The sequence below is a fragment of the Aythya ferina genome, assembly GCF_964211825.1.
Source record: "Aythya ferina genome assembly, chromosome: 1".
NCBI lineage: Eukaryota > Metazoa > Chordata > Aves > Anseriformes > Anatidae > Aythya > Aythya ferina.
In genome coordinates this window covers 62,712,507-62,726,523 of record NC_140296.1, presented here as the reverse complement: position 1 = coordinate 62,726,523, position 14,017 = coordinate 62,712,507, and the positions used below count along the sequence as shown (strand labels likewise).

Genomic DNA, 14,017 nt, shown 5'->3' with positions numbered 1-14,017 from the left:
GTGTGAGATTCTGGGTTCTCATTGGTAGGGCTGCTTGGTATGCGGGTGTAGGACTATCACTTTGGTAATATTTTATTATGGTGTTACCTAATAGTGTATAGAACAGTATGTCTGTAAAGCAAAACAAAATAAAACAAAACAAAAAAATCGAGAAAAGAGCATAGATGTCTTGAATTGGACACTGAAAATCAGTGATTTAAAAATGATTGTGTTTTCAGTTTTTCAGTACAGAAGGTAGGTAATAATGCTCCTTTATCCTTGATTTTTTTAAAAGAAAATAAATACATATTTGCGAAGCATTTGAATGCTAGGATGATGTGAGCTTTACAAAAGCCTGTCAGGAAATTATTGTCTTCAGAACAGGGTTAGAATGGTATTCAGTAGATGAGACTTATGTCAAGCAGCAAGGAGAAAACAGAGTGGTCATTTAGTCAATACTACCCAGGTAGTGCCCTGTGTGAGGTAGGAGCCCTTTGGTGATGTAATTAAAGATTTAGCAAAATGGGCAAACAAAAGCAGGCCTAGAGTTTCATGATAATGCTTAATTCTGGTGTTTCTTAACTGCCCAAAGTTTCTTGAGCCTACACTCTCTTCAAAAACTTACATCAAACTAAGGAGAGAGAAGTTCATTCATCTAGGATGCTGATAGTTCTAAGAAATGAGAAATTTGGGCACCTATCTACTATTAGAAGCATGTATATAATGTAGAGCACTGGAATCAGAAGTTAACTCACACTGGTGCCTTATCTAAATATGTTTCTCTTCCATATCTTCCAGGCTGTTTCCAGCTATGTAATGTTTTTCGGTCTCATGAGATGGAAATTGACCAGTGCTTGCTGGAGTCCCTCCCTCTCGGCCAGCGGCAGCGGCTGGTGAAGCGGATGCGCTGTGATCAAATAAAGGCTTATTATGAACGAGAAAAAGCTTTCCAGAAACGGGAGGGTTACGTCAAAAAACTGAAACATGGAAAGAATCATCGAGTTCGTTTCAATCTTGCCGATATGATACAGGATGCAATCATACATCACGACGATAAAGAAGGTATTGAATATATGCCATGGTTTACTTTTTGTATAGCTAAAAGTTTCAGAGAAGGAGCTTGCATCTTCTACTTACCCATCTTCAGAAAAATACAGTTTCACTTTATGATTATCATAAAATGATAGAATATACAGATATGTATTACATACAATATATTATAGCTTGTCACTGTAATGAATTCATTAAGGCATAAAAAATAAACCTTAGCAGGCCTAACATTGACTCTGAGGTTAATATGTGTATAAACTAATGCATTTCAAAACTGGTTAGGACTATTATCATCATTATGTGTGGTCTGTTACGTATCTGTGGGCCACAGAATTTCACTCAAGTTATTTTGAAAACTTTCCATTTATAATAAAAATCTGCAAAATGAAATGTGATATTAATAGCACTGGCCTGGCTAAAGCTGTTCACTGACAACAGGTCAGCTCTCTGGGTCTGGTATGACGTTCATGGCCTTTTGAAACACTTAGCCGCAGTTTCTAGTTTCCTGGTACTGTCTGAATCCCTGGTACACTTGTAATCATCTCATCCCTGGAATTTTATAATTTACTCCTCAAAGGGAAATCAAACCTTGCATTAAGGATATCTCATGTTTTAGAAGTTCCCAGGAATCCCCACACTATTGTATGGGAGGGATATAAGAAAAGAGCTGATGCAATGCTTTTAGCAACTATTTACAATCAGATTTTATGGTTGCTTTTTCTAATCACATTAACACAAAACTACCCTAATACAGGAGGCTCTGAACAAGAGTCCCATTACACAGCTGAATTGCCAGCCTTCTCCTAGTTTTTGCCAATTTGATTAGATACAGGGTTTTTACTCACTCTTGAACCTTAGTTTTAGTAGGTATTTGTTCTAACAGCCATTGCTCATCATTGAGATATAGTCCTGCACATTTAGATCTATACTGCAAATGGATCAAAGAGCACTTCTCTTAAAGTGAATGCCCAGGGAATCATTTATAAATGTTACAAATAAAATTCAAAACTTTTCATTCCACTCTTACAATGTGTAAAAATACAGGCTTTATAAGTGAAAAACTTCTCTCTCCATGTTCCCACAGCTTCTAACTTTCTCTGAAAAAACAAGCAGCATACTAGACGTGACTTTTAGCATTCTGTAAAAGTCGTGACTTTTAGCATTCTGTAAAAGTCGGATACTTCAGGCTATTTTTGCTATGCTGAAGAAATGTAGATTGCTCATTGGAGTAGTGAAGGGGGATCAACAGTCTTTTGTGTTGTGCATACTTGGCCTTGAGCTGCACCTGAATCAGAACAGCAAATTCAGAAACTGAATAGCATGAGCAGAAAGAGGAGATACCTCAGACAGAAGAAAGTAAGGTGGGGGAAAAACAGGGATGGTACCGTGCACTTGAAACAGATAATGCCTTCCCAGAAGCAAGCAGCTCAAATAGGCCAAAGATAACCCCAGTAGGAATAACAACACTATCCTGATTTGGATGCCTGTTGTCCTTCCACAGGACTTTAGAAAAGTGCTATTGTTGTCTTTAAGTACCTAGGGAACCTGCAGATGCCTGTCTGTTGTGATTTTAGGCAAATATTCCCACTGCCTGTCCACCTATAAGTGAATAATGCTATAGTAAGAAATATTATAATGTGAGTAAAAATAATAATTAATATATAGAGAGAGACATAAAAGCTGCTCTCCTGCTGCAGTTGCTGAGTGGAACATTCAGCCATGACTCTTTGGTGAATGCATCTACATCAGGATTTCAGTTCAAATTAGACATATGCTTTTGTACTAAATATCATATCCATGTACTGTATTTTTTCCCGCTTTATGGAGCATGGAAACTAGATTCTTTTCAGACAAAACTGAACTGGAAGACATACTCTGAGAGTGTATCTAATGCCTACAAACAGTAATGGATTTTCAATCCATAAAGTCGGGCTAGACTTAAATTAAAGTAATCCCACTGAAACATGTATAGCTGGGGAAGTTGAAATTTGGGCTCTAATTGTTTCTCTTGGTGTATTTATTTATATTTCAACCATTCACTCAACATTCATCATTCATCTTGCACATCACTTTACTAATCTGTGTACCTTGCCAGTAAGCTAATTGTGATGGATCCTGATAATTGCTTTGAATGTCTTGCACTGGGCTGCAGTTTCACATCAGCTGTATCTGTGCAGCTGGGGTACACGCAGCTCTGGTATGAAAAAGGGGATCTGAACTGGGTTGTAAGGCACATTCACTGGATTGTAAGGCACAAATGACTGCAGTATAAGACTGCTGATAAGAATGAGCACACATTTCCTGGCTTTTCAAATGTCACACCATCTCTTCAGCTCCCTGCTAGTAGTGCAATGGCCTGAGGGAGTGTGAAAGAGGTCATCATACTGCATTAAGGAAGTAAAGATAGCAGACAGGTGCTAACAGCCATCAGCTTTCCTTTCTTCTGTAAATCCATGTCTGGTTTGAGGGATCAGGCTCTTACAACACTGTCTGCTTAACAGTCAACAGCATTCCCAAACACTCTCACTTTGAATATAGGGAGCCAAATGCTTCTCTTTGCAAAAGCTGGGCATTGAACAAGCATTTTTTACAGTATAGCTCAATGTAATTAAGTAGCAGAGAAGTATCCTAATATGAATTGGTAATAATAATTTCATGATTTAGTATAAACCACCTTCTACTAGATGAAGATAAGCTGCTATCCTGTGAAAAACTGGGATTCAGACTAATCTGAATATTGTCTATATAAGAATAAATATCAAAAGTAATTAAGATGAGAATTCAGTATGTCATCATTAATTTGGTTTGTTTTCTAAACATTAATAATTGCCAGCAGGATATTTTAATGTCGTTTGAATGTATTTAATTTTTAGAGAAAGTTTTCAAACTAGTCATTTTGTTTATAATGAGATATCTCGTTATAAAGTACAAAGGTATGTTACGTATTCCATACTCAAGTAGTTTTAGTCAACTAAATTCAGTCAGGTTATGCATTTCCTTGTTGATAATTAATTTTGTAAGCTTGAAGTGCAATGGTTTTGAAGAGATGAATTCCACTCAAGGTGTAATATAATTCACCTGGCTGTATATGAGCCTAACCTGTGTAGAATGGATGGGCAAGCTGTAGAATCTAAGAGGACTGTGCAACCTGGGTACTTTAAATAAAATTGATGGATGTATAGACATTTGGAATACCTTTGGAGATGAGGACGTTAATGTTTTTGTACTATTTTTATGATCTTTTGTTTCAAAGTGTTTATATGTTCTCAAGTTTCATTGTTGTGTGTTGTGGGGTTTTGTAAAATAACATTGAAAATCTCAAAGTGCAAATTGTGAGATAAATTTTCTTCTGGTTTTACTCTTGGAAAAGGGTAAAAGATACATAAAGATTTATTTAAAAGAATAGAGTCACCCACAAAATATTGCAGCTGGGACTGTTATCTTCATTTTTTAGACCTATTTAGAAATTGATTGCAAATTTCCACAGGTTCCCCAGAGCTTTCTCTTCTCCAGGCTGAACATCCCCAGCTCTCTCAGCCTTTCTTCATAGCAGAGTTGCTCCAGCCCTCTGATCATCCTTGTGACCTTCCTCTGGACCTGCTTTAACAGGTTCACGTCTTTCTTGTGCTGGGGGCTCCAAACCTGGACACAGTAAGGCCTCATGAAGGCAGAGTAGAGGGGGGTAATCACCTCCCTTGACCTGCTGGCCACGCCTCTGTTAATGCAGCATGTGATGCAGTTGTCCTTCTGGGCTGCAAGCATGCACTGTTCACTCTTGAGCTTTTCATATATCAGAGCACCCAAGTCCTGTTCTGCAGGTCTGTTTTCAATGAATTCTTCTCCCAGTCTGTATTTATGTCTGGGATTGCCCCAACCCAGGTGCAGCACCTTGCACTTGGACTTGTTGAACTTTATGAGGTTCAAGTATGCCCACTTCTCAAGGTTATTCAGGTCCCTTTGGATGACATCCCTTCCTTCTGTTGTTTCAACTGCACCACTCAGCTTGGTGTCATCTCTAAACTTGCTGAGAGTGCACTCGATCCTGCTGTCTATGTCATTCATAAAGATATTAAACAGTACCAGTCCCAAGACAGACTCCTGAGGGACACCACTTGTCACTGGCGTCTACCTGGACGAAGATTTTGACCGCAACTCTCTGGATGTAGCCTTTCAGCCAATTCCTTATCCGCTGAATAGTCCACATATCAAATCCATATCTCTCCAATTTGGAGATCAGGATTTCATGTGGGACCTTGTTGAAGGCCTTACAGAAGTCCAGGTAGATGACTTTGGTATGCCTTGCCTTGTGGACTGATGCAGTCACCCCATCATAGAAGGGAATCAGATTGGTCAGGCATGATTTGCCCTTGGTGAAGCCGTGCTGGCTGTCACAGATCACCTCCTTGTCTTGCATGTGCTTTGACATTGCTTCCATGAGAATCTGTTCCATGATCTTCCCAGACACAGAGGGGAGGCTGACTGGTCTGTAGCTCCCTGGATCTTCCTTTCTACCCTTTCTAAAAATGGGAGTGATGTTTCCTTTTTTTCTAGTTGCTGAGGACTTCATCTGACTGCCCTGGCTTTTCAAATATGATGGAGAAACACTTGGCAACTACATCAGCCAATTCCCTCTGGCCCCTGGGATGCAGGTCATTGGGCCCCATAGACTTGTACCTGTTCAGTTTCAGGTGATTTCAAACCTGCTCTTCGCTTACAGTGGGAGGGACTGTACTCCTGCAATCTCCCCTAGTGGTTTAGGGACTGGAGAGACATGGGAAGCCTGACTGACAGTGATGTCTGAGGCAAAGAAGTTGTTGAGTACCTCAGCCTTCTCCATGTCTGTTGTTACCAATTCTTCCTTCTCATTTATCAGAGGGGGAACAGTCTCCTTGGCCTTTCTTTTCTGGCCAACGTACCTATAGAATCCCTACTTGTTATTCTTTGCATCCCTTGCCAAGGTCTGTTTGTGCCTTGGCTTTCCTGATCCCATCTCTGTGCATCTGGGCAGCATCCTTGTACTCTTCCCAGGCCACATGTCCTGCTTCTACTGCCTGTTCATTTTCTTCTTGTGCCTCATTGTTACCAGTGGGTCCTTGCTCAGCCATGCCAGTTTTCTTTCCTTCCCTGCTTGATTTCTTACACATGGGGATGGAGAATTCTTGCCCTCTAAGAGTTGCCAGCTCTGATCAGCTCCTCTGTCCCTAAGGACAGCGTCCCAGATCTCATCCATTAGTTCTTTAAACTGTGAATTCACTCTTCTAAAGTTTAAGGCCCCAACTTTGCTCTTTGCCAGGCCCATATTCCTTGAGATCATGAACTCAGCCTGGTTGCTGCAGCCCAGACTGCCTCCGATCTTGACCTCTTTCATGAGTTCATATGCATTGGTGAGCATGAGGTCCAGTAACGCTTCTTCCAATCCAAACCATTCTGTGATTCTGTGATAAAAAATTTACTAAAAGACTGAAAAACGTATTGTTATGGTTGTTCTTAGCTTTAGGAAAGAAGTGAAAAATAGGTGTGTTAAATGTACCAAATTGAGTATCATTAAGCCAGAGTTTCCTTAAATTTGGCTTAATTTAACTACATCATAAGTTAAAAAGATGACTCTTGATGAGAAAAGGACCTCTGTGTGAAAGTTTAGATTAGTCTTCTATGCCATTGCAAATTAAAATAACGTGCTCTTCTTATTATTAATATTTAATATCAACTTCTTTCATTCCCGTCTTCTCCCAAAGGTGCTTACATTAGCATTTCTTTTGTATACTATTTGTCTCAGCTACAGCCTTCTGAAGAGACAGGGTAAAATTGTATAAGTGATATTATGAGAAATATTAAATGCATGGAGTGTTTTACTACATATATAGTGCTGTTTTACATATATTACACCAAGAACATAAAGATCAGACTTGTAAATGCAGTTGATGAATCAGGATTAGGCTGTGTAATCAGAGTGGCTTTTCATAGCTCTCTGCCTGCACTCATGAGTTTTACATTCACTTTTGGGAAACCCTCTCCCTTTCACCAATAAATTCTGGCTCCATCATTCCAACCAATTACTCTCATTCTAAACTTCATCCAAACTTCTTCCCCTCTTCCCCCTACTGGAACAGCAAGTGGAGTCCACTATATTTATATATGTAATAACAGGGGTACATATATATATGTAATAACAAGGGATTCTGCCCATACAGGGTTATTTTTTATTTTACAGTTAGTTTCCTTTGAATCAGAGGATGAATTTGTGAATTAGATGACAATCTAGAAGTGGCTATTGACAAATGTTGATTTACTAGGAACTATTTTAGAAAACATCACAATACATATCTATGATAATTTATGCAATTTAATATTTATTGCCTAATCCTGAAGAGAGTTGAACACTAGACAATGAATAGTAAAGTTGAGGGACTATTCAGTGCATATGAAATTAATGAAGTGCATAAATTTTTGCCCAGTTGGAAGTCTTGTAAAGAAAGAAAACGGCTTACTGTAAATGAATACATCGACAAGTCAGACAAATATCTGCATTCCGTATAGGGAACTCATAGTTCTGTAACTTCAGAAGAGACTAACACTACTGACTGTTGGTCAAGTTGCCAATGATTTAATTGGTTTGGTATATAGAAAAATGAAGCATCAATCAACGTCTCAATCTAGCCATTGATGAAAAAGATGTTTCAAACACCCAGAAGGTAAGGGCACATTTCAAACAACTTTCAATCCTGTAGGTTCAGCATGGTTTTTATCCTTGTTTAGCTCCATGTGTGCTGAATTCAGCAACACAGGGCAGCTTTTTGTTATGACGCAGGGAAACAATACCTTTAGTTATTGGGTAACAGATGTTAAGTAATTAAAGCAGCCCATTTCAAAAGCAATCATAAAATCACAGTGAGATGAAATTTGAATACATTTGAATTCCTGCAGAATTCCATATGTGCTTTTTGTTTTTTTGGCCCGTGTGTTTACATTTTAAGTAATTTGATAAAGCTGAGATGAGAACTGTATGTTAAACTACGTTTTGTTTGATAAAGATATGTAAGATTCCTGATATGCAGCATATATTTAATTAGAATAAGTAAAGCTTATAGAAAAAAATGTAATGTATCGTAAAAACAAATGATAGACTTGATGGAGTAGATTTATCTAGCCTTTTCATTCTCCCTGTGGACTGCCTAATCTCAGGAGTGCCTTCATTTACCAGCTACTTTTCTTTCAGTCCTGAAAGCTCCCTAGGCTGTTTCAGTTGCAGTTTTTGTTTTTCACACATGCCCCAAACTACTCCGAGCTGAACAGCTGTCCCTCTGCCTCATAGCTAGTAGGGAACTAGACACAAAGCTTCCCTCCATATTGGGTCCTCTTGAGCTGATATGTTAGGGGCATTCATGCCAAATGTAATTTATCTATCTTATCATCAGATGGAGTTGCGGTATCCTCCTTGTCTCCATGAAAGTGAGATTGAAGCTGTCACCCACACTTTTATGCTAGCCTGCAGGTCACTGTTGCTTTGAGTGCTGTTTCGGGTCTGTGCACTTCTCTCTGCCACCTTCTCTCTTCCACCTTTTCTCTCCTCTCCTCTCCTCTCCCATACCCCACACCTCCAGTCTCTCAAGCAGTGTCCAACCTGACCGGGCTTTCTCCTGGGGACAGGACCTTGAAACCTCCTGACTGAGAAACAAATTGAACCTGAGTGGTCTTGCTTACTGTATAATAAACTGTAGAAAGTTCACTGCATAGTAAGGCCTTGTCCAAAACTGTTGATGTTGTCATCATCTCTGCTACTACCTGTGTTCTGAAAGGAATGAGATCTCCTTATTTCTTTTGAAAATACGAGTATTTACTAGGCTATTTGCAGTCCTGTTCCACATCTTTAAGCTCTGAATAAGTCAAGATCGAGATACGGATTTGAATTTAGCAATTTCCATATGACAGTTTTGGATGTTTCGAAGTTCACCCTGAAGGATTTGTGGACCACCTCTTTGAAGAGAGTAACTATTATTATTATTATTATTATTATTATTATTATTATTATTATTATAATACAGAGTTTCTTAAAACTCTTTTTTTTTTTTTTTTTTTTTTTTTTTTTCCTTGAACAATGGATTTCTAGAATGTAAGCATTGAAATGACTACTTTTCAGGCAGATAGGTCTGTTCTTGAACACTATAAATACAAACAAGAACATTTGATTAAAAGAAATCATGGATTTATTAATTGCCTCAACTGCAACTATAAAGCATAGTATTTATGATGAAACATTTGTCAAAAAATGCACAAATTCAACTAAGAATATTATTTATTTAATTTTAAATACTTTTCCAAAATTTTCAAATATTTCTTTTGGTAGACTTTGGTGCAAAGCTTTTCTTCAATGGGACAAGTCAGCATGTAAATTAATCATGACTTTGCATAATGAGGACCTAATTCAGAAGGGTTAATGAATTAAATGTTAAGAAAAACTATTAGTAAGACTATTACCTCTACACAAGCAGCCAGATTTTTAAGAATATAATATGGTCTGAACTGATAACCTTTAGAGACATCTATCTGTACTTTTTCAGTTTAAACCTATCAAGCTCATTTATATTCCCATGCTGGTGTTTTTCTCCATTATATCTTTCTTTTAATGTAATAATAAAAAGTTTTCCACTTGAACATGCTTTGGCACCCAAAAGAAGCAAGAAACACCAAGGTTAATCACTGACAAATTCACTGTGATGCCAATAAATGATTGTTAAGCCATTAACAAACAACAATTTGGCATCTGGCATTTTTCCTAATTATTTCAAAGGGGATCTAAAGTTGATTTTCCAGCATTATGCAATGGGATGTAAGGCTACGAGTAGGCAGCATTCCCATTCCATGTATTGTTAGAAGTCACACTGATTAAAAAGAAAGATTGCTGTGATTAGGCAGAAGACCCTTGTCTATACTTGTGAAATAAAATCACAGCAAGAAGAAAAGCTTTTCTATACAATTTGCTGTTGATTTCTACTTCAATGTATTTTTTGTACTTCAGATTGATTTCCAATAATATTTTGGTCCAAAGGGGAAACTTTTCTGTATTCATCTTTCAATAACACTTACCTTAAGGTGTTTTCCTATGATAGGAGTTAAGCTGGAAAAATACAGAAATCAGCAGTGAAAAACCTTTTCCTTTCTTTCCTTTTTTTTTCCTAAAGAACAGACCTTTACAGTGATAATACAATTCTTAAAAAGAAAAATAAATCAACTTTTCCTTTAAAATGTTTTCAATTTTTCAATTTAATTTTAGAAGGCTTTTCCATCAGGGTATAGACTGACATTGTTACACTGGAGGAGTATTGATTTGATGGAAAACTTAAGCATAAGTGTGCGAAGAGACCTTATTTTCGGGGCCTACAATGTACAGACTTCAGTTTATCATACGAACTGTCAGATTGAGAAGAACATTTGTTTGGAGGTTTTGGAATTGTAGAATATCCTGAGTTGGTAGAGACCCATGAGGATCATTGAGTTGAACTCTTAATTCCACACATGGCAACCTAAGAATTAAACCATGCACCTAAGAGTGTTGTCCAAATGCTTTCTCAGCATTTAAATGAGAACCCTAAATTTACTTGTCATAGGTTTTCTGAGGATGAGAAAGGTCGACCAGCTAAATAAGTGTAGTGAAAAACAGCGCAAGTGCAATTTCTTTGGAGATTTTGGGAAATAGTGGAGTTGCTTCCCTGAGAAGCTCTGAAGGTATAACAAAATGAATACAGCCAGAATCACTTAATGCAAAAGAGTAATGATGATAATAATAGTTAGCATTTTTTTTTTTTATTATTATTTTTTGTAAGTCCTGTCTCTTTGAGCTTTTTCTGTTACTCAGATCTTTTGTCTGCATTGCAGTACCTTTTGTGGTCAAACACAAATATATTATAGGTAGTGCCAGGTTTACCTGTACAGCATGTAGTGGTTTCTTTACCCAATAAAAATTCTGAACACAAAGTATATATACTACTTATTATTTCAGTCATCTTTCTATTCTCTGACACATGAATTGGAGAATTCTTTTTTCTCAGTACACTGAGGTATCATCTTAACTTGGTGTACAGGGCTTTAGCTGTTAAAACCTTTTGCACTTCAAGTTGACAGTGAACAAGCTTTGTAACTATGAGAGAAAAGAATAAAAGGGTTATAAGGCATAATGAAAAGATAACTGATTTTTCTTGATTATTGTTATTTGCAGCCATCACAGTAACAGGTTATTACAGTGGAGGAACTGAAGCTTGCAAGAGTACAATCAATGCATCTAAGGGAATGAGTAATTTAGCTTGTGTTTCTATGTGAATTGCATCCAAGAATGGAGGTGGAAAAGCGAGTAGTTAAGGTGAAATTGGTGATATTTCTAAATGCCCTGCTTTAAGCAATGATTTTAAGCATATGTAAACAGTTCAAGTTAGAATTCACAGTCAACCTAAGGCTACATGCTGCCTTACCTTGTTCCTTACCAATGATTCTATACTACATTGTAGACTGTACGTGATATATTGTGACTTTACGTGGGAAACAACGAGATGGTTTCAGGAGGTAATTTCTCACACCATGCACTGTTACGGGTTTTGATTACATTCAGATTCAAAAGGCAAGCATGACAGCTGCAGCATTGAATCATCGAGCTCGGTCTCTGCTCCAGATTTTAGAAATCACTACTATTGTTGGCACATAGTGGTAGTTTTTTCTAGACTTCCACGTTTACTCATTGAGAGTATGGAAAATATGACTTGCAGTTTTAAAGCTGGAAGCATCTGTGTGAAATTTGAACTGCTGCTTTGTTTTGTAGTCTACTAAGGAGACATCCTATAAGAGGGCACCAGCTGTCACAGTATGCCTTTTAGTAATTGCCATCTGAACTTCACTCAGTTCCTATATGGAATGAACATTGGATTTTTGCTTTTAAACTTCTCCCTAAGAATCCCGTAAGTACATTTATTCAGAATGATACAAGTTATTACATCAGATGTTACATCATTTCCATTTCCTACAGGAGGTCATGTCTCATGCTGTTCCTATGTGCAAGGAGTCGTTAGGCTTTGCACATCTAATGGAAACAAAATTGAGAGGTGAGGGTAAAGCTGAAAAGAACTACTAAAAAGTTGTATGATGCTCTCAGTTGTTTTGGTAAATTGTATAGGACTGTGATTGAATGCTGATGTTGCTGAAAAATAAAAATAGTGTGGCATATATATGCCAACATTCAACTTCTCTCCATTTAAAAACTCTGTAAATATTATGAGGAGAGTGGCTATATCTGTAGAACAGTATTATTCAAGGCACTTCACATTTCTAGACTATCTCTGAGATGTCTAAAAAAGGATACTGGTATCAATAGACTGAAAGTGATAGACTGAAATTTGAAAGAGAGAGATTTAGAAAGAAAAATATAGATTGAAATTTGCCCTACAGGAAACTGTACCTCAATCAGACAATATTTCATAGCACATAAATTGTAATGTGCTAAAAATGACGTAGATAGGTAATAAGGACAAAGAAGAAAACAGTAAAAAATTAGAAGATCAGAAAAAATTTGATTATGTGGACATTGAAAGTGCAAATGTAAAGGAGCAGGGTTGTGATTTTGCTTCCATGAAACTTATGGAAGTTTGTCATCAAGTTTGGGTGGGATTGGAAATCTTTTCTGGAGGTGGCAGTTTGTTTGAATTTAATGAGATATATGTAAATGCTATAAGGGCACTGTGAGGCCCAGCAGTTCCACGTGGTCTGGGGCAGTGGGAACATGGAGAACTACCTGGGCTGGCAGGGCAGGGCCTGGCACAAAGGCCTGTCCCACCACCCCAGCCAGGAACAGCACAGCTGGGGTCACGGGGCACCTCCCTGGGGATGGAGACAGGCTGGGAATTGGGCCTGAGGCTGGACCCAGCTCTTGGGTCTCATGGCCAGGCAGGGCTGGGCTCTGCAGAGCTGGAGCCTGGCCCTGGTGGGGCCTTGCTGGGGCAGGGGCTGATGGCCCCAGGGCTGATGTTGGGGGCCTGGGCTGGTGGGGTATAGAGTGCAACAGGCAATGTTATTATTCAAACTGGATATAAATTCTTTAAGTGAAAAGTAGCAGTAAGGAGTGTGGTATTGATTTTGGGGCGCAGGAATTGACTTCAGGCGTACTCTCATAGAAACATCTTCATGAGTTGGCATGCTATGACTGAAAATGATTTGAAAGAGAGTGGAAAGTTTGGAGAGGAAAAAGAAACAAAGAAGAACTAGGCTGATGGATGGAATTTGTGAGTAGAAATGTGAGAGCTATCTCAAATGATGACTGCAAGCATTGTTAGTGACAGTGCACAATGATCTAGTGGGCTTTTTCCAACACCTACTTAATGATCAAGTTAGAACACAGATGATCTTCAGGGGAATCAGTTTATAGCCATATTAATCTACAAGCTATCTGCAAGATACAAATACCAAATTTGGGAAGGAATTAGGTTAGAGTTGGTAGATACAACAAGATAGCTATAAATAAAATAAAAGAAAAATATAGATTGGATTTAGATGATGGAGAAAAGCATTTTGCCAAGAATGATGTGATATCTGCCAAATGTATTCCTTATTTGGAACACTTCAAATGATGCCTTTTAAAATTCATCTGTTGTGTATTTTTTGTTTACGTAAACATCCTCAGGTATAGTTGCCTGTATATTGAAAGTTCAGGGAAATACTTTGTTGATTACACCCTGTAGTGGCTTCCTGTGTCATGATTTGTGTTAAAAAAAAAAAACAAAAACAACAACAATTGTGTCATTCCAGTCACACTGTTTGAATTGAATTGTGCTGCTCACTCCTACAGGGGTGTAGTTACATCAGTAGGGAGTTGTTCTCTGAGTTCAGTGCATTTCTCAATAGTGAATCAAATTACATAAATAAAATGTTTGCTTATACTGTTATACCTCTATTTATGCCAATACTATGTGTTTATATTTCTGATTCAGAAATTTTCATTCATATTTTTGGA

General features: G+C 37.8%; 1 protein-coding gene across 6 annotated transcripts in view; it reads left to right on the top strand.

The window, feature by feature from the left end:
• MYO16 (myosin XVI) overlaps positions 1-14,017 on the top strand; it is a 376,631-nt gene that overhangs the window by 89,705 nt on the left and 272,909 nt on the right. For all 6 annotated transcript variants that reach the window (XM_084526026.1, XM_084526029.1, XM_084526030.1 and 3 more), the window contains exon 2: positions 778-1,041. In XM_084526026.1, the coding sequence (XP_084382152.1) occupies positions 816-1,041 (226 nt within the window). In that variant the 5' untranslated portion in view covers positions 778-815. The remainder of the gene's footprint in view (positions 1-777; positions 1,042-14,017) is intronic.